A 22,739-nucleotide genomic window follows, 5' to 3' on the forward strand; every position below is an offset into this window, starting at 1 on the left:
TCTATAATATGGTTGGTGCTATTCTGGACCTAGGCTCTGATTCAAAAGAGAGACCGGCTCCCCCTCTGTATCACAGACTATGAGGCCTAGAGGGAACTAGAGGCCAATAACATGTCGGATTCTGTGATAATATTGATAAGACCCACCTCCCCTTAGTGACATTACCAGCTCACTTTATTAGAATTCTCCTAAAACCTCTACCCCCCCCCACACACGGAGTGGTATAAAGTACTTAAGTAAAAAACTTTAAAGTACTACTTAAGTAGTTTTTGGGGGTATCTGTACTTTACTATTTATATTTGACTACTTTTACTTCACAACATTCCTTATTAGATGGTACTTTTTACTCCCTACATTTCATTTTCCCTGACACGCAAAAGTACTCGTTACATTTTGAATGCTTAGCAGGACAGGAAAATTGTCAAAATTCACTCACTTATCAAGAGAACATCCCTGGTCATCCCTACTGCCTCTGATCTAGTGGACTCACTAAACACACATGATTCGTTTGTAAATTACATCTGAATGTTGGAGTGTGCCCCTGGTTATGGGTAAATAAAAAATAAAAAAGGTGACATCTGGTTTGCTTAATATAAGGAATTGGAAATGCTTCATACTTTTACTTTCTATATTTTAGCAATAACATTTACTTTTGACAAACTTTTCCTCGAGTAGAATTTTACTGGGTGACTTTTACTTAGTCATTTTCCATTAAGGTATTTCACTTTTACTCAAGTATTAAAATTGGGTACTTTTTCCAACACTGCACACACACATCCACTGAGGAAGGACCAAGGAAGGAGGGATAGGGACATAAACTCAGCAAAAAAAGAAACGTCCTCTCACTGTCAACTGCGTTTATTTTCAGCAAATTTAACATGTGTAAATATTTGTATAAACATAACAGGATTCAACAACTGAGACAAACTGAACAAGTTTGTAACAGCAAATGTAACAGTCAGTATCTGGTGTGGCCACCAGCTGCATTAAGTACTAGAGTGCATCTCCTCCACATGGACTGCACCAGATTTGACAGTTCTTGCTGTGAGAAGTTACCCCACTCCTCCACCAAGGCACCTGCAAGTTCCCGGACATTTCTGGGGGGAATGGCCCTAGCCCTCACCCTCCGATCCAACATGTCCCAGACGTGCTCAAAAGGATTGAGATCCAGGCTCTTCGCTGGCCATGGCAGAACTGACATTCCTGTCTTGCAGGAAATCACGCACAGAACGAGCAGTATGGCAGGTGGCATTGGCATGCTGGGGGGTAGTGTCAGGATGAGCCTGCAGGAAGGGTAACCACATGAGGGAGGAGGATGTCTTCCCTGTAACGCACAGCATTGAGATTGCCTGCAATGACAACAAGCTCAGTCCGATGATGCTCTAACACACCACCCCAGACCATGACGGACCCTCCACCTCCAAATCGATCCCGCTCCAGATTACAGGCCTCTGTGTAACGCTCACTCCTTCGACAATAAACACGAATCTGACCATCCCCCTGGTGAGACAAAACCACGACTCGTCAGTGAAGAGCACTTTTTGCCAGTCCTGTCTGGTACAGCGACGGTGGGTTTGTGCCCATGGGCAACGTTGTTGCCGGTGATGTAAGGCAGGGCCTCACCAGACAACAGGCCTACAAGCCCTCAGTTCAGCCTATTGTGGACAGTCTGAGCACTGATGGCGGGATTGTGTGTTCCTGGTGTAACTCGGGCAGTTGTTGTTGCCATCCTGTACCTGTCCTGCAGGTGTGATGTTCAGATGTACCGATCCTGTGCAGGTGTTGTTACACGTGGTCTGCCACTGCGAGGACGATCAGCTGTCCATCCTGTCTCCCTGTAGCGCTGTTTTCGGCGTCTCACAGTACGGATATTGCAATTTATTGCCCTGGCCACATCTGCAGTCCTCATGCCTCATTGCAGCATGCCTAAGGCCCGTTCACGCAGATGAGCAGGGACCCTGGGCATCTTCATTTTGGCGTTTTTTTGTTTGTTGAGTGAGTAGAAAGGCCTCTTTAGTGTCCTAATTTTTCATAACTGTGACCTTAATTGCATACCGTCTGTAAGCTGTTAGTGTCTTATCGACCGTTCCACAGGTGGATGTTCATAAATTGTTTATGGTTCATTGAACAAGCATGGGAAACCGTGTTAAAACCCTTTACAATGAAGATCTGTGAAGTTATTTGGATTTTTATGAATTATCTTTGAAAGACATGGTCCTGAAAAATGGACATTTATGTTATGCATCCCTTAGAGGGCCTCCTTCACTCCCTCCCTTGTCCTCTCCCTGTCCTGTTACAGCACCAGTGTTAGGACACAGGGCCAAATGATGCAGGGATAATTTAATTAATTAGGGGAAGGGTTTCAGAGAATTCAGAGGGTGGTGTCCCAAACATGGCCTGTCTTAAATATGTCCACTGTAAATATCAGTGCTGTGAGGCTGAGGCTAAAGGGAGCCAGCTCTCCCTCTCCACGTCCCTCAGTCTCTCCCTCCTTCCCTCAGTCTCTCCCTCGCTCCCAGACCTTTGATATCATTCCTGTGCAATAGCAGCCAATAATGTCACCGTGGAGTGGCCAAGCACTGTGACCGTACGTCAGAGGCAGATATCCTACACAGCTGTAGGACTTGCGAACTCTGTTACTCTATTCTATGGAAGCAATTAAACATTTAAAAAGTGCTGGGTTGCCATGGCAGTCCTTCTTTGTGGTGACCGGTCTAGTGGAAAGGCCCTGTGTGTGGCATAAAGCTGATACCGTTCACAGGTTGTTAACCATTTAATACAAAACGGGTCTAATCTACTCGCCTAGGTTCATCATCTTTGGAGCGCTTGGGACAGTACTTCTTAACCAGGTTCCTGTGAGAAGAGAGGAGACATATGGTCAGAGACAGATAACAGTGAGACAGACAGAACAGACAGCTGCCTTTTTAACTCCAAGACAGGAAGGAGCACATTAACAAAAATTACAGCTCTTTCTTTATTTCAATATTTCCTTCTGTATGTGAATATGATCAAATGATTGGCTGAGATAGCTCAGTTTCTCTCAGTCAGATGGTCCTCAGAGAGAGATAAAAGTAGGTCAGACCGACACAGATAACCTGGCACTGTGTGATATTCCTGCACTCTCCTCTGTTTCCGACAGAACACATGCAGGAGGAGCAACACAAAAGACATGGTTGTCTTTGATAAAGTAGTCCCTCTGGAGAGGGGCTCCTGTAGTGTGGGGCTGTGATGTGGTGCTCTTCAGGCATGCAGTACAGGCAGTGCTCAGGTTCCACTCTTTAGGGATGAATAGAGGAGGGATACAGAGAGGTTTTCAGAACTTGCCGCCGCCCTGCCCCCTCCTCCAATCAGTCCCCACTGAGCCCAACTAATGAAGGGGCTTCCACCAAACAGCACTTGGTTTCCCAGTCCTGGGAGGCAGGGGAGTGGCTCCCCACACTACCACACAGACTGATAAACATCAGCCTGGCCTGGTGCCACTAAGGATCACACAGAACAATACCTGAACACAGGCAGACTGTCCAGAGAGTCAGGGACTGGGGAGAAATACGTCCACAGAAACGGTAGAGGGGAGGGGGGGTGCAGAGGCCACAGCTGGAGCCTCTTCGTTACCAGGGGTGATGACCACAGCTCCAGGGGGACTGCACTGTTTCTAAATCTTACTAACAGAGATACTTACGGCAGGTTGCATTTTATGTGGGCTAGAATGTGCCTATATGGCATCTGATACCAGATGAGGCACCGGTTATTCACAAACAAGTACAGAAAAACACATAAAATGAAATGTGTTAGCATTGACAACCTTTTTCCCAGATGGCATTTATTACAATGGTAAAACAAATCAGTCTAATAAAAGTGGCCACGTGAGAGGAAAGGAGAGTGAACGTCATGCTCTCTCAGCCATGGCAACAGCTCAGAGTAGAGGGGACGATTAAGATGGAAGCAGAGGTGTGACGTTGAACCCCATCACGTCACGGTGACGTCATATGCGCCACGTGTGTGTGTGTGTGTGTGTGTGTGTGTGTGTGTGGGCAGGTTCAGTGAGTGGTCACCTATGGTTTACCAACCTAGCCTACATTTTCCTATTCCCAGCCTAATCTTGTTAAACCAGTGGTCTCCCTCTAACTCAAGAACTCGTCGTTTTAGAACTCTTTGTTAGGGTTTTTTTCTCCTTGGTAGATTTGCTCCAAAGGTTATAACATGGATGTCAGAGAGGATACAGTCTTTAGGGTGTAATCCAACAGCGTATACATCTGTAACAAACTCCAGCGTTACCATCTGCCTACTCCTCTACTGTCTAGAGACTGGCCAGTAGCCACCTCCTAGAAATCTATTATATTGATTTGCGGCCCTCCAAAAATCTATTAATGGCAGCACAACCATGTCAGATTGGGCTGAGCTGGCCCTATTGTTCAGGCTGAATGGGCGGTCTGTACCACAGACACTTTTAGATACTCATCAAAAGACAGGATCCAATCACATCATTTGATAATGATCCTAGTCATTATTTCATTACCTGTAACTCAACATTGATATTACATGATAAGCATATGGAAGGTTAATATACATTACTAATGCATCCATGTCTAATATATGTCTACAACACAGATTACCGTATTCTACAAAGAATACTCATTCAATTAATGATGTAAAGTATAGGCAAAACACCTCAAAAACAGTTCTATGGAACTGAACGATAAATGCCACATTCTTACCTTAACTGTTTTGCATAGGTCTGTTCAATCTCCAGCCTTTCCTTGACAAACTTTGCATACCTCTCTAGGAAGTCGATCCCCCACTGAGTATGCTTGTCAAGGTTTTCAAACTGGTCCTGAGAGAGAGATGGAGAGAAGAGGGAGAAAGAGAGAGGTCAGGGTTAGAGGGAGATTGACTATATGAGCGCTTACAATGGCATGCATATGATGGATTAAATTAAACGAGACATGAATGAGAACCCAGTCGTCTGACATTGAATAACAAGCACATGTTGAGTCACTACTTTATTCCTGTGCCAGGCTGTACTTCCTCAATGATCACACTGGGTAATATCAAGAGCATGTCAAATGAAAGGAAAGCTACAGACACGCCGCACAGGCATACAGAGTAGACACTCCATACTTCTACTGATGAGAATTCCAAGGTGTCTAAGAGAAGAACCGGTAACCTATCGCCTCGAGAGTTAAAACAGAAACTTTACAATTTTTCAACTTCATATTCATCATCTCCAGCAGCACCCCAACCTCAATATAGGCCTAAGAAAGATACGGTATTAAGACTAAACAGGACACGCTCTTAGGCCTACAGCTCAATGGTGGTTACACTTATTATAATGATGATCATAATAATAATTTGACAATTTGGAACAATGTAAACACTAAATAAATTATAAATAATAATAATACCAGAGGCTGTAATTCCTTTATTACAGCATAGCAAAGATTAAAAAAGAGCCAAATTTGTGAAATTGTTTATCCGATGTTTTGTGAGGCTTGGTGCTCACGGAATCCTGTAGGCTATTAACTTCTTACGGGTACCTGGGACGGTAGCGTCCCACCTGGCCAACATCCAGTGAAATTGCAGAGCGCGAAATTCTAAAATACTCAATTCAAATTTTAACATTTTTGAAAATATATGTGTTTACATCAAAATAAAGCTTAACTTCTTGTTAATCCAGCCGCTGTGTCAGATTTCAAAAAGGCTTTACGGCGAAAGCATACCATGCGATTATCTGAGGACAGCGCCCAGCACACAAAACATTACCAGCCAAGTAGATTAGTCACAAAAGTCAGAAATAGCAATAAAATGAATCACTTACCTTTGATGATCTTCGTATGGTTGCACTCACAAGACTCCCAGTTACACAATAAATGTTTGTTTTGTTCGATAAAAGTCCCTCTTTATATCCAAAAACCTCAGTTTTGTTGGCGCGTTTTGTTCAGTAATCCAATGGCTCAAAGGCAGTCACAACAGGCAGACGAAAAATCCAAATAGTATCAGTAAAGTTCGTAGAAACATGTCAAACGATGTTTATAATCAATCCTCAGGTTGTTTTTAGTCATAATAATCAATAATACTTCAACCGGACAATAGCTTCGTCAATATAAAAGAAAAACAAGAAAGGCGCGCTCTCGGTCGCCATGATTTTATATTTAAATGTTTAGCTACTGTCCAACTAATGAAATCTCGGTCGACCAACAAACAATCGACCAGTTGACTAAATGGGATCTGTCCTACACTCTACATTTTTATTTTACATTATGAAGGTTACCATGGTACCCCAGAACAGTTGAGCCAGTCACGTGTTTGTTTGTAAACAGCACAACGGGAGAAAGCGGGAGCAGGTTAGTCCAGCTGTGTATTGACATGGGTCGCGTTTTAAATTTAAAAGGCAAATGTTTTTTTTGCTTCATTAGCGTCATCAGGGACGTGCAACTATAGTTTTCCTTCACAGAAAATACATTAGTGCAACACATTTAGGCAGAAAATGGCTTCATTGCCATCAGATGACAACAGAAGAGTTTTTCCCTTCAGCCAAGCATGCGTCAAAACCTTGTTCATTTGCACAATATCTCTCGTTCAAATTCGCTTGTAAAATGTCCAACTCAACAAAAATGACATTCGGTTCCTCCTACCTATATATGTATAACTTTATGAGCTGGATTGCCCATTTTTGCAATTTGTTTATTTTAGTTTGAGCTCGTTAGCATATTCAGCTAGCAGCATCCATTGTGCTAATTTTCTTAGCATTCTGGTAATAGATGCCCAATGGGCTTTTATGCGCGGTTTTTAGGCACCCCCTTGCGTACTAAGCCGCTAATAACGTAAATCCCGATTTGAGAGAAGGACGGTAAGAATATGTGGATACTGCCTAACCCTACAGCACAGCAAGGTAGGTCTAGGAGGGAACAGTGGCGCTATACCAAAGTCAGTCAGACTCAGCATACTGATAGTCTTTGATTTCACCTGAGGGCTAACCTTCCTACTTCAGAGCTTGTTTGGAGGCTGAGAATAGATGGTGAGAAACTGTCAGTATCATCCCCACCAAAGATCTATACACAGCCCAGACATGAGTGAGGTGAGTAACTCCCATGCTGTGTTCTGGGATATCGAGGGAAAGAGAGGGGGATAATATAGAAGGAAAGAGAGGGGGATAATATAGAGGGAAAGAGGGGGATAATAGAGGGGAAGAGAAAGAGGGATGGATTCCAGTTTCACCCTGAAGTGGACTGTCTGAAGAGCTCCGGTGTCATCCCCTCTCCGCATGTCTGAGCTGTGCTGGAAGAGAGGGGGAGAAAGGGAGAGAAGAAGAAAAGTAGAGAGAGAGGGAAAGGGGTGTCTGACTCTCTCCCATGGCTTGTTCCCTGCCTGGGAGCGAGGCTGTGTTCAGGATTGGCTTAGGACCTAGACAGACCCACAGAGACTGACTGGTGGACTCCAGCCAACACACTTCCTCTGTGAGAGAACAATACGCAGGCCGTCCCAACGGATCCCTCCTCACTGACGCTTCACAGACTCAGTCCATATGCACACAGGGAGGGAGGGAGGAGAAAAAGAATGTGCAAGCTACAGTCAATTCCATGGGCCTGTTAAACCATACATGAAACCCATTCTCAGAAAATGTGATCACTGATCATGGTCTAATACCATGACTTTACCTTCCTCTGACTCAGGGACAGAGATGTGTTGTTCATGTAAAAAATAATCATGAACATGTAAGTATCCGTACCCTGTAGGATGTATAAAATCAACAGATACTGAATTGACAACCATTCCAGAAGTACATCCTGTGACTAGCCAAAGCATGCCAAATGAGATGTTCGCAACCGTTTCACACCAACACACAGACAAACAGAGAGAAAGAGCGAAAGAGAGAGAGAGGACAGAGAAAATAAGAAAAAAGAAAGGCATTATTTTCTGGAGCATTGACTGTGACTAGGTCTGCCTGAGCGGCCAGGCCCCTACTGCTGCTACATTCTCATTCACACAGCTTACTCAGCTGCCTGGATGGAAATGATTTCTCCTCCAATAAAATTGCTTCTTTTGCCATTTCAGGCTCTCCAAAGCTTCAGAGCTTAAATGCTGAGCACATGTCAGGGTCCTGTACTCATGACAACCTAGGGGGGAATGGAGAACAGAGAAGGAAAGGCCTTATGCCTCCAATAACAACAACAACCAATGCTTCTCACTTCTGCTTTATTGTCCTGTCTTTTCACACAGTAAACCAACAGAATCTCCTTTGGTTGAGTTAATGATTGTTGACATTAGAGAACAATCACATTTTTGGGCCGATGCCAATACCGAGTCGAGGGTCAAGGAGGCCAATATTTTAGACCAATATTCAATATCATTATATTTGAAAATGTTGATGAGAAAATGTATCACTTTTTTTTTTTTTTTTTTACTCAGCTGCCAGGACAAAACAAATTTTTAAAACAACTTCATTGGCTAGTTCAGCTATGTGTCAAGAAATCATCTTACTGCTACGATTGGATAGAGCGAGGCTGTAACTCCATTCCCTTTCACATCTCTCTCCAACGCTCATATCACTTGCTGGCTGCTGTTTATTGCTACTTTGGTAACTAGCTCAATGGCGATGACTGCTGCTACCAAGCCAAAAATGTTCACATCTCACAAGGAGAACGAGGGCAGGAACCCGATTTAACGACAATGCACGTTCTGTCCATCATTTGAGAAGTGAGAACTACGGGTTTCTTGGTCCACAGGTTTCTTGGTCCATAAACATGCAGGAAGATCCTAAGGTAGCTAAACCTATTGCAAACTTCCTTCTTTCCCTATTACGACATATCATCTAATCTGACTATCAAGTGTCAATTTACAGACACGATTGCGGATGGTCAGATCAGTACACCAGTAAATAGCTAATGTTACACCAAAAGAGGTTTAGAAACTCTGGTTACATCGCAAGTCGGATGGCTTGTTGCCGAAAATGGTGCATGTTCAAAATTATAACCAGCTAGCGTTAGTTGGCTATTAGCTCCCATCTGATATCTTAGCATCGTGTTTATCTAGCTATCTAACACCACAGATGAAAGGGTTAGTGTAATCTTTGCAGGTCACATAGCCATCTACTTAGCTAGCTAGCTTGCTTGCTTATTGCATGCATGCATGCATGCATGCATGCATGCATGCATGCATGTCCGGGCACGTCGACACAAGCCTTGTTATTAGTAAATTAAACTGAACCTATATTTGCAACAGGAGTTACATTTTTGGCCACTGTCAATTAATCAGTTTCTCAATACTGCACCCTTCTGTTGGAGAATGAGCTAGCTTGCTGATGCTACTGATTTTCGATAGTCCATAGACTAGAAAAGGCCAATATCTGCCCGATATTGACACGTAAACGGAAGTGACCAGAAATAAAGATTGGGTCAGACGGGGTGTCCTACCTTCCATTAACATCTGCAGGTAAACCAGCTCCTCTTTACCCTCCACGTTCTGATTCCATCCAAACCCAAACAGATAGTTTAGATCTTGGTTTTTGATTATGATCCCATTCCTCCACATATGCAAATAAATAGTTCATGACAAACTACATGACGGAGTTAGTTGGAGTACGTCACATTCTGTCAATGTGCGTGCGCGCGCGTAATGGACACAGCTAGGGATTACTCATGGTACAGTGAGCACTACCCCGAGCCCCTGCAGTATGCCTCCCAAGGAAATGACTTTACCAGGAGACTGGTGCTCTGCTCAAGTGGAAAAACAATAGGACTCCACGTGACTGTCTGCCAGCCACCAACTCTTACAGGCCCAAGTTACTGTTAGAGCATGACGTGATAGGTACCATAAAGAATGACATTAAAGTAATAATATTTCTATGATAGTTTCTATCCTCCTGATTGCATAGCCAGTTCAGATGAGGACCCTATCAACCATCACATCGGGTGTGCTGTGCACAGAGCAGACAGCTGTGTACAACGCTAAGCCTGTGTTTTCTCCCTCAACACCACCACTCTACACTCTAACCTCCAGGGATGGCCCGTTCAGAGTTATGACATTATGAGTGTATGGTTGTAAAGCACCTGACTCATCCAGCAGGTGACGGCATGTCTGCAGGTAGGCTACAGTATATAGCAGCCAAACTACCTCAACTAAGCAAGTTCAACTCGGTCCCTGGTACAGGTGTGGTCTACCTGAATTCATACCGACAGCAACAGCTTGCGTACAAAACAATGCGAATGGAAAATCAGGGCAGCATACGCACGCAAAGAATCGGCCAGACCACGATCACATGGTTTGTACCATGACAGCAACATGAGGTGGTAAGGTATTTACAGTGCGAAGAGGCAGAACAAGGGGATAGGAAGAAAACCACAACACCTCAAGTCCCCAAAATAATATTTCAAATGGACTGAGCTCAGCAACCCACAGTGACTACTATGACGACGCCGGGTAACAACCTTGCAATAAAGCACTGAATCAGAGCCGGGGGGGGGGGGCTGATGAAAAAAGAATAAGCAGGTCCCAAAAAATAAAAATGTGTTACAGCAGCAAGGTCTGTTTCACAGACTGATTGAACTAAGACCCCATGTGAATGTTGTTGGTGCTGTGCCGTTTCCCCTCCGAGACAAGCCTGTTTACTGACACTAGCCCATTCCCATGTGTGTCCCCTGACGTAGCTGCACCGCTGGGCCTAATGGATGTTTTCAATAACTCAAGGCAGTTTGAACTCAACATAGTAGGCATGGGAGCAAAGCCTCCTCTCCTCCCAGGACAGCCTGTGTACTACGAGCACAGCCTGTGTTTTCATTCTCCGCTCACTGCTTAATCTCAAAGTGATAGTTCTCTCTCTGCGGCAGAGATATCACAATATGCTGAATGTGGTCCAGAGCCAAAGAAGAGCTTGATTCTGGCCCAATATTTAGTGGTGTTTAGCGCCAGCACTGCGTCGGTTGGGAAACAGCTTGCGCATGCAATACAGCCAGTCCTTACCACACAGAACACAGCCAGAGCCTCTTCAGTTGGAGAAAAACAGGTTTCAATGGACCAATGACAACATCAAGGGAAAATGCTATGGAAAGTAACTTTCCTATGGGACAAACTACAGGCTATGGGTTACATTAAGAAACAAGTAGATTTCATCTGAATAATCTGAGCATTGAAATATATAGGCCTCTGTCTCCTATAAGCCACTGTGTTGACTTCATGAAGAGAGACAACTGAGGACTTATGGCTACGCCCAGGACAGACTGGCTGCCGTCTTATAGCAGAAACACAGCTTTAACCATTACTTCAAAGGCTCCTGTTGACTCATGAACTTCTGTTAATCTTTGCTCCTCACTTTTGAGCGATGATATAGGTTACTGGTGCCATCAAAGTGCAGAATACTATTACTAATTAACACAACTACCAGCCATAGCTGACAGTGCAGGAGAAAATGTTCATGTTCCCGAGAGCGTCTGTCCCACGTCAGCTTTCCTCCATCGCTCAATACTCATGAATAAGTAACTCCATGAGCTCATCATCCCATCGTCGGCCTGCCTGCTCCTCTCTGGCTCACCACATCCACGTCTGTACTGTGACGCACCATACAGTAAGACAACATACAGAACAAAGCTTCACAGTGCAATGTAGCACAATAGAGCACAGTGCAGAATGGACTGGCCAGTGATCCAGCCCCAGAGCTCACCTTTCAGTAACTTGACCTCCACACAGAAGCCTGTCACCACTAGGATCTCTCTGTGGATAAGCCTGAGGGGGAAGTGCCGTATGGAGGCCTGGGTGGAGATTCCAACAGACTGTTGGATCTGTCTGGGAGAGAGACTTCAAGCCAAGTTTCTCACTCTCAGGGGCTGGACTGACTGAAAGAAATGTCTTTTTTGGTGTGAAGAGGGGAGAAACGTCCCAGGAATTTAGGAGGAGATTCCCAAAATGCCAGTTCAGCAGATCGGCTTTCTCTTTTGAGTGTTTCGGTTTCATTCTCCAAGGTTTCTCTTTGCAATGTCTGGGGATGTGTTGAGACACACAGGGCAGTTCCAACATCACTGCTATGCCATTTAGCCAGCCCGATTTTCCCTTTCACTCACTCTCTACCTCAACCAGAGTCAGTTTTAGCAGAGGTCCGATGGTTGGGTTTCAATATAATTTCTCTGTCTTGTAAAGTTATCCCTCTTCCCAGAGTGGGAGCCCAGTTAGCACAAGGGCAACGCACAGGGGCAGTGCACAGGAGAAATTAAACAGATGACGGTCTTACAGTTCCTCTCATGATGAAAGATAAAGCAAACATAATGATTTGATGAAATTCAGTACCCATACAGCTAACATTTCAGTAAAGACTTTACTGACCATAAGACCAGATTACTGACCACACAATAACTTTCACTGAATAAAAACAAAGGGATCATGTAAGGCAGCAGCCCAAAACTGCAGACTAGCAGCAACTAGCCACAACCCCAGAGGAACACAAGCATATCTGGAAAGGAATCTCCCTAGGCCAGAGGAAAACAGCCTGACTAAGAATGTCAGGAAGTGATGTCATCACTGGAACAATAACATCAGGACTACCAAGGTCTCTCTCTACTAGAAATGCTCTGTTCCATGTAGATAATAAAGGGGTTCCATTTGCACAGTGCCTTCATAAAGTATTTCCACATTTTTCTACGTTACAGCCTTATTCTAAAATAGATTCAATAGTTTTTTCCCCCTCATCAATCTACACACAATACCACATAATGACATAGCAAAAACAGTTTTTTTTGGCGGCAATTACTTTAGTTTTTTTTAACTGACATCAAATTTACATAAGTATTCAGACCCTTTACTCAGTACTGTTGAACAACCTTTGGCAGCTATGACGCTACAAGCTTGGCACAGATGTTTTTGGGGAGTTTCTCCTATTCTTCTCTGCAGAAGAATAGGAGAAAGCTGCACAGCTATTTTCAGTTCTGTTCGATTGGGTTTTTTATTTTTTTATTATTTCACCAGGTAAGCTAGTTGAGAACAAGTTCTCATTTACAACTGCGACCTGGCCAAGATAAAGCAAAGCAGTGCGACAGAAACAACAGAGTTACACATGGAATAAACAAGCGTACAGTCAATAACACAATAGAAAACAAATAAAGTCTATATACAATGTGTGCAAATGGCATGAGGTGGTAAGGCAATAAATAGGCCATAGTAGGAAAGTAATTACAATTTAGCAGATTAACACTGGAGTGATAGAGGAGCAGATGATGGTGTGTAAGTAGTGATACTGGTGTGCAAAAGAGCAGCAAAGTAAATAAAAACAATATGGGGATGAGGTAGGTAAATTGGGTGGGCTATTTACAGATGGACTATGTACAGCTGCAGTGATCGGTTAGCTGCTCAGATAGCTGATGTTTAAAGTTAGTGAGGGAAATGTAAGTCTCCAGCTTCAGCAATTTTTGCAACTCGTTCCAGTCACTGGCAGCAGAGAACTGGAAGGAAAGGCAGCAAAAGGAGGTGTTGGCTTTGGGGATGACCAGTGAGATATACCTGCTGGAGCGCGTGCTACAGGTGGGTGTTGTTATCGTGACCAGTGAGCTGAGATAAGGCGGAGCGTTACCTAGCATAGACTTATAGATGACCTAGAGCCAGTGGGTCTGGCGACGAATATGTAGCGAGGGCCAGCCGAGTAGAGCATACAGGTCGCAGTGGTGGGTGGTATAAGGTGCTTTGGTAACAAAACAGATGGCACTGTGATAGACTTCATCCAATTTGCTGAGTAGAGTATTGGAAGCTATTTTGTAGATGACATCGCCGAAGTCGAGGATCGGTAGGATAGTCAGTTTTACTAGGGTAAGTTTGGCGGCGTGAGTGAAGGAGGCTTTGTTGCGAAAGAGAAAAATGATTCTAGATTTGATTTTGGATTGGAGATGTTTGATATGATTCTGGAAGGAGAGTTTACAGTCTAGCCAGACACCTAGGCATTTGTAGTTGTCCACGTATTCTAGGTCAGAACCGTCCAGAGTAGTGATGTTAGTCGGGCGGGCGGGTGCAGGCAGCGAACGGTTGAAAAGCATGCATTTGGTTTTGCTAGCGTTTAAGAGCAGTTGGAGGCCACAGAAGGAGTGTTGTATGGCATTGAAGCTCGTTTGGAGGTTAGTTAACACAGTGTCCAAAGAAGGGCCAGATGTATACAGAATGGTGTCGTCTGTGTAGAGGTGGATCAGAGAATCACCCACAGCAAGAGCGACATTGTTGATATATACAGAGAAGAGTCATCCCAAGAATTGAACCCTGTGGCACCCCCATAGAGACTGTCAGAGGTCCGGACAACAGGCCCTCCGATTTTACACACTGAACTCGGTCTGCGAAGTAGTTGGTGAACCAGGCGAGGCATTCATTTGAGAAACCAAGGCTATTGAGTCTGCCGATAAGAATGCGGTGATTAACAGAGTCGAAAGCCTTGGCCAAGTCGATGAAGACAGCTGCACAGTACAGTCTTTTATCGATGGCGGTTACGATATCCTTTAGTACCTTGAGCGTGGCTGAGGTGCACCCGTGACCAGCTCGGAAACCGGATTGCACAGCGGAGAAGGAATGGTGGGATTCGAAATAGTCAGTGATCTGTTTATTAACTTGGCTTTCAAAGACTTTAGAAAGACAGGGCAGGATGGATATAGGTCTGTAACAGTTTGGGTCTAGTGTGTTACCCCCTTTGAAGAGGGGGATGACCGCGGCAGCTTTCCAATCTTTAGGGATCTCGGACGAAACAAAAGAGGTAATAGGGGTTGCAACAATGGTGGCTGATAATTGTAGAAAGAGAGGGTCCAGATTGTCTAGCCCAGCTGATTTGTACGGGTCCAGGTTTTGCAGCTCTTACAGAACATCTGTGATCTGGATTTGGGTGAAGGAGAAGCTGGGGAGGCTCGGGCAAGTAGCTGCGAGGGGTGCGGAGCTGTTGGCCGGGGTTGGGGTAGCCAGGAGGAAAGCATGGCCAGCTGTAGAGAAATGCTTATTGAAATTTTCGATTATCATGGATTTATCGGTGGTGACCGTGTCGCCTAGCCTCAGTGCAGTGGGCAGCTGGGAGGAGGTGCTCTTGTTCTCCATGGACTTTACAGTGTCCCAAAACTTTTTGGAGTTAGAGCTACAGGATGCAAATTTTTGTTTGAAAAAGCTAGCCTTTGCTTTCCTGACTAACTGTGTGTATTGGTTCCAGACTTCCCTAAACAGTTGCATATCGCGGGGACTATTCGATGCTATTGCAGTCCGCCACAGAATGTTTTTGTGCTGGTCGAGGGCAGTCAGGTCTGGAGTGAACCAAGGGCTATATCTTTGCTTAGTTCAAAAACATTTTTAAAGGGGCATGCTTATTTAAGATAGTGAGGAAATGACTTTTAAAGAACGACAGGGCATCCTCGACTGACGGGATGAGGTCAATATCCTTCCAGGATACCTGGGCCAGGTTGATAAGAAAGGCCTGCTCGCAGAAGTGTTTTAGGGAGCGCTTGACAGTGATGAGGGGTGGTCGTTTGACCACAGACCCATAGCGGATGCAGGTAATGAGGCAGTGATCGCTGAGATCCTGATTGAAAACAGCAGAGGTGTATTTGGAGGGCAAGTTGGTTAGGATAATATCTATGAGGGTGCCCATGTTTACAGTTTTAGGGTTGTACCTGGTGGTTTCCTTGATAATTTGTGTGAGATTGAGGGCATCTAGCTTAGATTGTAGGAAGGCCGGGGTGTTAAGCATGTCCCAGGGGGGGGGGGGGTGGTCAATAACAGGCGGCAACAGTGAGAGACTTATTTCTGGAGAGATACATTTTTAAAATTAGAAGCTCAAACTGTTTGGGCATAGACCTGGAAAGTATGACAGAACTTTGCAGGCTCTCTCTGCAGTAGATTGCAACTCCTCCCCCTTTGGTAGTTCTATCTTGACGGAAAATGTTGTAGTTGGGTATGGAAATCTCAGAATTTATGGTGGCCTTCCTAAGCCAGGATTCAGACACGGCAAGGACATCAGGGTTGGCGGAGTGTGCTAAAGCAGTGAGTAAAACAAACTTAGGGAAGAGGCTTCTGATGTTAACATGCATGAAACCAAGGCTTTTTTGATTACAGAAGTCAACAAATGAGAGTGCCGGGACACGCAGGGCCTGGGTTAGCCTCCACATCACCCGAGGAACAGAGGAGGAGTAGGATGAGGGTACGGCTAAAGGCTATCAAAACTGGTCGTCTAGTGCATTGGGGACAGAGAATAAAAGGAGCAGATTTCTGGGCGTGGTAGAATAGATTCAGGGCATAATGTGCAGACAGGGGTATGGTAGGGTGCAGGTACAGTGGAGGTAAGCCCATGCACTGAGTGATAAGAGAGGTTGCATCTCTACACATGCTGGTTATACTGGGTGAGGTCACCGCATGTATGGGAGGCAGGACAAAGGAGGTATCTAAGGCATGTACAGTGGGACTAGGGGCTCTGCAGTAAACTAAAACAATGATAATTATCCTAAACAACAGTATACAAGGCATATTGACATTTCAGAGAGACAAAGCGAGGCATAAAGCAATCACAGGTGTTGATTGGGAGAGCTAGCTAAGTCAACAACGGGTAAGACAACAACAGCTAATCAGCTAAGTCAACAACAGGTAAAATGGCGATGAATGGGCAGAGAGGATTGGTTAACTACACACAGGGCCTGAGTTCGGGGCTAGGGCCGACAGATAAACAAAGTGGAGTACTGTGATAAATGAACAGTCCAGCAGGCATCAGCTATGTAGCCAAGTGATCACAGGGTCCAGTGTACAGCAATAGATGAAACAGTGAAGCTGCTAGGTAGTCGTTGGTACGCTAGCACGCGGGAGACACGGCATTCAAAGTTAGCATTCCGGGGTAAGTAGAAGCGTCTGCTCAATCGTCCGGCAAAAGCCGGTTGAAGGCACAGCTGATGGAATTACGTCTGCGGACCAGTCGTGGTGGTACGGCGGGGCGCCGTGTCGATGAAGGGACCAGGCCAGATGGCGAAAGAGGTATTGTAGTTGTGGTAATTTCGTTTGCTAGCCGGAGAGGCGCCTGACTCAGGGCTAGCTTCGGGGCTGGGTCACTCAGTGGCAGCTAGCTAGCTAGCTAGCTGTGATGATCAATGGTCCAGGGTTTATGGCAGGAATCGGGCCTTGTAGTGGAGAAAAACAGTCCGAGGCTGGCAGGTATTATCCAGGCTAAAAAAACGGCTGGTGCCTGAGCAGAGGTTAAAGGCCGCTAGCAGTGGCTAACAATGACTAAATAGCTAGTAACTTAGCTAATTTGCTGGCTGCCTTCTGATGAAGGTTTTGGATATAAGGTCTAAAAAAAAAATAGCGGATCCGTGTCACATTGAGTGAGGCGGGTTACCATCTCTCCTGACTAGCCTCCCAGTCCCTGCTGCTGAGGAGTGGCTTCCTTTTGGCCACTCTACAATAAAGGCATGGTTGGTGGAGTGCTGCAGAGATGGTTGTCCCATCTACACATAGGAACTCTGGAGCTCTGTCAGAGTGACCATCAGGTTATTTGTAACATCCCTGACCAAGGCCGTTTCCCACCGATTGCTCAGTTTGGCCGGGCGGCCAGCTCTAGGAGTCTTCATGGTTCCAAACTTCTTCCATTTAAGAATGATGGAGGCCACGGTGTTCTTGGTGACCTTCAATGCTGAAAAAAAATCTGGTACCCTTCCACCGATCTTTGCCAAGAGAAAATCCTGTCTCGGAGCTCTACGGACAATTCCTTCGACCTCATGGCTTGGTTGTTGCTCTGACATACACTGTCAACTGTGGGACCTTATATAGACAGGTGTGTGGCTTACCAAATCATGTCCAATCAATTGAATTTACCACAGGTAGACTCCAATCAAGTTGTATAAATATCAACGATGATCAATCGAAACAGGATGCACCTGAGCTCAATTTCAAGCCTAATAGCGAAGGGTCTGAATACTCATGTAAATAAGGTATTTCTGTTTAAATTTGCAAAAATGTCTAAAAACCTGTTTTCGCTTTGTCATTATGGGGTATTCTGTGTAGATTGATAAGGATTTTTAAAATTCATTTTAGAATGAGGCTGTAACACAACAAAATGTGGAAAAATTCAAGAGGTTTGATGAATTCTTTCCGAATGCACTGTAGCCGCAGGGACAATACCCTCATTACACCCTGGTGTTCTGGGGCAGTGTCAAAAGCAGGCAGCCAGTTGCTGGGTGAGCGGGGCAGGGAGCAGGGTGGAAAATGTCACCGTCTAAAACACTGGCATCAAGCCCTGCCTGTAGTGAGTTAGTGAGTGTGAGCGCACAGACATTACAGGTGCATCAAAGCTTGGACCGAGAAACACCTATCTCTAGGCAATCAGACTGTTAAGTCACCACTAGCTGGCCTCCGCCCAGTACACTGTCCTGAACTTTAGTCACCGTTACTAATCGGCAACCACCCGGTACCCAAACCTACAATTTAGAGACTGCTTCCCAACATAGGCATTGAACACTGGTCACTTAAGTAATGTTTGCATACTGTTTTACTGACTTTATATGTATATACTGTATTCTAGTCATGGCTCATCCTATATAACTACAGCTGTACACACATTTCTATTCACATACTGTCCATACTCACCACTCACATATATACAGTGCCTTCTGAAATTCAGACCCCGTTCCTTTTTCCACATTGTTAGATTACAGCCTTATTCTAAAATGTTCTCAATCTACACACAATACCCCATAATGACAAAGCAAAAACAGTTTAGAATTTCTTGCAAATTTATAAAAAATAACAGAAATACCTTATTCACCTAAGTATTTAGACCCTTTGTTATGAGACTAGAAATTGAGCTCAGGTGCATCCTGTTTCTGTTGATCATCCTTAAGATGTTTTCAAAAAAAAGTTGAGTCTACCGGTTGTAAATGCAATTGAATGGACATGATTTCGAAAGGCACACACCTGTCTCTATAAGGTCCCACAGTTGACAGTACATGCCAGAGCAAAAACAAAGCCATGAGGATGAAGGAATTGTCCGTAGAGCTCCAAATCCGGATTGTGTCGAGGAACAGATCTGGGGAAGGGTACCAATTTTTTTTGCAGCATTGAAAGTCCAAGAATACAGTGGCCTCCATCATTCAGAAATGGAAGAAGTTTGGAACCACCAAAACCCTCCCTAGAGCTGGCGGCCCACCCAAACTGAGCAATCAGGGGAGAAGGGCCTTGGTCAGAGAGGTGACCAAGAACCCAATAGTCTCACTGACAGAGCTCTAGAGTTCCTCTGTGGAAATAGGAGAACCTTACAGAAGGACAACCATCTCTGCAGCACTCCACCAATCAGGCCTTTATGGTAGAGTGGCCAGACGGAAGCAACTCCTCAGTAAAAGTCACGACAGCCCGCTTGGATTTCGCCAAAAGGCACCTAATGACTCTCAGATCATGAGAAACAAGATTATCTGGTCTGATGAAACCAAGATTGAACTCTTTGAACTGACTGAATGCCAAGCATCACGTCTGGAGGAAACCTGGCACCATCCCTATGGTGAAGCATCGTGGTGGCAACATCATGCTGTGAGGATGTTTTTCAGCAGCAGGGACTGGGAGACTAGTCAGGATCGGGGCAAAGATGGAGTAAAGTACAGAGAGACCCATGATGAAAACCTACTCCAGAGCGATCAGGACCTCAGACTGGGGCGAAGGTTCACCTTCCAACAGGACAACGACCCTAAGCACACAGCCAAGACAATGCAGGAGTGGCTTCGGGACAAGTCTCTGAATGTCCTTGAGTGGCCCAGCCAGAGCCCAGATTTGAACCCTATCAAACATCTCTGGAGAAACCTGAAAATAGCTGTGCAACGACGCTCCCCGAGGCTGTAATCGCTGCCAAAGGTGCTTCAACAAAGTACTGAGTAAAGGGTTGGCCTGCACAGAGCCCTGACCTCAACCCCATCGAACACCTTTGGGATGAATTGGAACGCCGACTGCGAGCCAGGCCTAATCGCCCAACATCAGTGATCGATGTTGGGCGATTCCAACATCTAGTGCCTTCTCAGAAGAATGAAGGCTGTTAAACGTAGTAAAGGGGGGGACCAACTCCATATTAATGCCCATGATTTTGGAATGAGATGCTCGACAAGTAGGTGTCCACATACACAACATGACCAAAAGTATCTACTGCTGTACGTATCATTAATATATCTTGTGTAAATTAATCTAGTGTATATACACATATACATTGCATTTGGAATACTGTTACAGTTCTATTTGGGTTAATTGGATTTGTTCTTGATTTCTTGTTAATATTTTTTGGTATTATTTGTGTACATTTTACTGCATAGTTAGGAGCTAGTAACATAAGCATTTCTCCGCCCCGCCCCCTCCTATAACATCTGCTGAACTGTGTATGCGATCAATAAACTTTGATTTGGCTTTGACAACATCCAGAAAAAGAGAGGCTCGGGCTCTGGGTTGAATGTAGTGGGGAGAGGTGAAACTATGCAGGCTCCAGTCTATCTTCATTTCATGAATAATGCATGGTGAATAAAAGACAAATCAAGGCAGCTTTGGGGAGTTGATGCCGAATAATGTAATAGGCAATGTGTTCTTGTAGAACGCAGATAAATGTCTCATTTGCAAATGGGACTCTGGGTAAGATTCTCGTCTTCATCAGGGTTTTTCTGAAAAAAAAATAGCTAGCCTATACCCCACAATGTCATTCAAGTACCCCGGTTCCATCACTGTGGCGCCAACTCTTATTTCAGCAGAAAGGCACCAAAGAATTCCCCCAGAGTGTAAATAAATGTTGAAATACATAACGTAAACGCTGGCTAGCTATGAAGTTAGTTACCACATCCTCCCTGCAACCTGCTGTCCTAATGAAGCACCCAGGTGCACAGGGTTAATGTTCGTCTTAATCCCCAACACTCTACCCCCTCAGACAGACACAAACCCCTGTCCTAATCCAATCTCCATCATCCAGACCTTTTTGATGTGCTGAAAATACAGAGGCAAGAAGCACAGGAGTGAAAAAACATGCCTTGTATTAAGTTGCCTGGCTGCCTGCAACATTTATGACTCTGGTTAGTCGATCCCTAGTTGTTCTGCCGGCAAGCAGGAAAAGTTACAGTAGGCCTGGAGGCTGACCGTGCAGAGTGCAGACAGAGGCTGCAGCAGCACCATGCAGAGAAGGGCACTGACTGGATCATTCATCCCCTTAAGGTCGTCACTGTACATGAGAATGTGTTCGCAGTCAACTTACAGTGGCTTGCGAAAGTATTCACCCCACTGGCATTCTTCCTATTTGGTTGCCTTACAACCAGGAATTAAAATTGATTTTTGGGGGGTTAGTATCATTTGATTTACACAACATGCCTACCACTTTGAAGATGCAAAATATTTGTTGTTGTTAAACAAACAAGACAAAAACACAGAAAACTTGAGCGTGCATAACTATTCACCCCCTCAAAGTCAATACTTTGTCGAGCCACCTTTTGCAGCAATTACAGCTGCAAGTCTCTTGGGGTGACTCTATAAGCTTGGCACATCTAGCCACTGGGATTTTTGCCCATTGTTCAAGGCAAAACTGCTCCAGCTCCTTCAAGATGGATGGGTTCCGCTGGTGTACAGCAATCTTTAAGTCATACCACAGATTCTCAATTGGATTGAGGTCTGGGCTTTGACTAGGTCATTCCAATACATTTAAATGTTTCCCCTTAAACCACTCGAGTGTTGTTTAGCAGTATGCTTAGGGTCATTGTCCTGCTGCAAGGTGAACCTCCATCCCAGTCTCAAATCTCGAAGACAGAAACAGGTTTCCCCTCAAGAATTTCCCTGTATTTTGCCCCATCCATCATTCCTTCAATTCTGACCAGTTTCCCAGTCCCTGCCGATGAAAAACATCCCCACAGCATGATGATGCCACCACCATGCTTCACTATGGGGATGGTATTCTCGGGGTGATGGGAGATGTTGGGTTTGCGCCAGACATAGCGTTTTCCTTGATGGCCAAAAAGCTAAATGTTTGTCTCCCCAGAGTACCTTCTTCCATATGTTTGGAGAGTCTCCCACATGCCTTTTGGCAAACACCAAACATGTTTGCTTATTTTTTTCTTTAAGCAATGGCTTTTTTCTGGTCACTCTTCCATAAAGCCCAGCTCTGTGGAGTGTACGGCTTAAAGTGGTCCTATGGACAGATACTCCAATCTCCGCTGTAGCTTTGCAGCTCCTTCAGGGTTATCTTTGGTCTCTTTGTTGCCTCTGACTAATGCCCTCCTTGCATGGTCTGTGAGTTTGTGGGCGGCCCTCTCTTGGCAGGTTTGTTGTGGTGCCATATGCTTTCCATTTTTTAATAATCGATTTAAAATGGTGCTCCGTGGGATGTTCAAAGTTTCAGATATTTTTTTATTACCCAACCCTGATCTGTACTTCTCCGCAACTTTGTCCCTGACCTGTTTGGAGAGCTCCTTGGTCTTCATGGTGCCGCTTGCTTGATGATGCCCCTTGCTTAGTGGTGTTGCAGACTCTGGGACCTTTCAGAACACACATATATATATATATACACACATATATATACATACATATATATATACACGTATATGTATATGTATACATACATACATACATACATACATATACACATATATACACACACACACACACACACTGAGATGATGTGACAGATCATGTGACACTTAGATTGCACACAGGTGGAGTAACTAATTATGCGACTTCTGAAGGTAATTGGTTGCACCAGATCTTATTTAGGGGCTTCATAGCAAAGGGGGTGAATACATATGCACGCACCACTTTTCCAT

At 44.7% G+C, this 22,739-nt stretch overlaps 1 protein-coding gene across 3 annotated transcripts in view; it reads right to left on the reverse strand.

Moving 5' to 3' along the window:
- Positions 1–22,739, reverse strand: part of fnbp1l (formin binding protein 1-like) — an 85,432-nt gene that overhangs the window by 11,837 nt on the left and 50,856 nt on the right. For all 3 annotated transcript variants that reach the window (XM_082968029.1, XM_014169519.3, XM_082968030.1), the window contains exons 2-3: positions 4,716–4,831; positions 2,803–2,853 (exon numbers count right to left, since the gene is read on the reverse strand). In XM_082968029.1, the coding sequence (XP_082824155.1) occupies positions 2,803–2,853; positions 4,716–4,831 (167 nt within the window). The remainder of the gene's footprint in view (positions 1–2,802; positions 2,854–4,715; positions 4,832–22,739) is intronic.

This window comes from Salmo salar, chromosome 23, assembly GCF_965601325.2.
Source record: "Salmo salar chromosome 23, fSalSal1, whole genome shotgun sequence".
Classification (NCBI taxonomy): domain Eukaryota; kingdom Metazoa; phylum Chordata; class Actinopteri; order Salmoniformes; family Salmonidae; genus Salmo; species Salmo salar.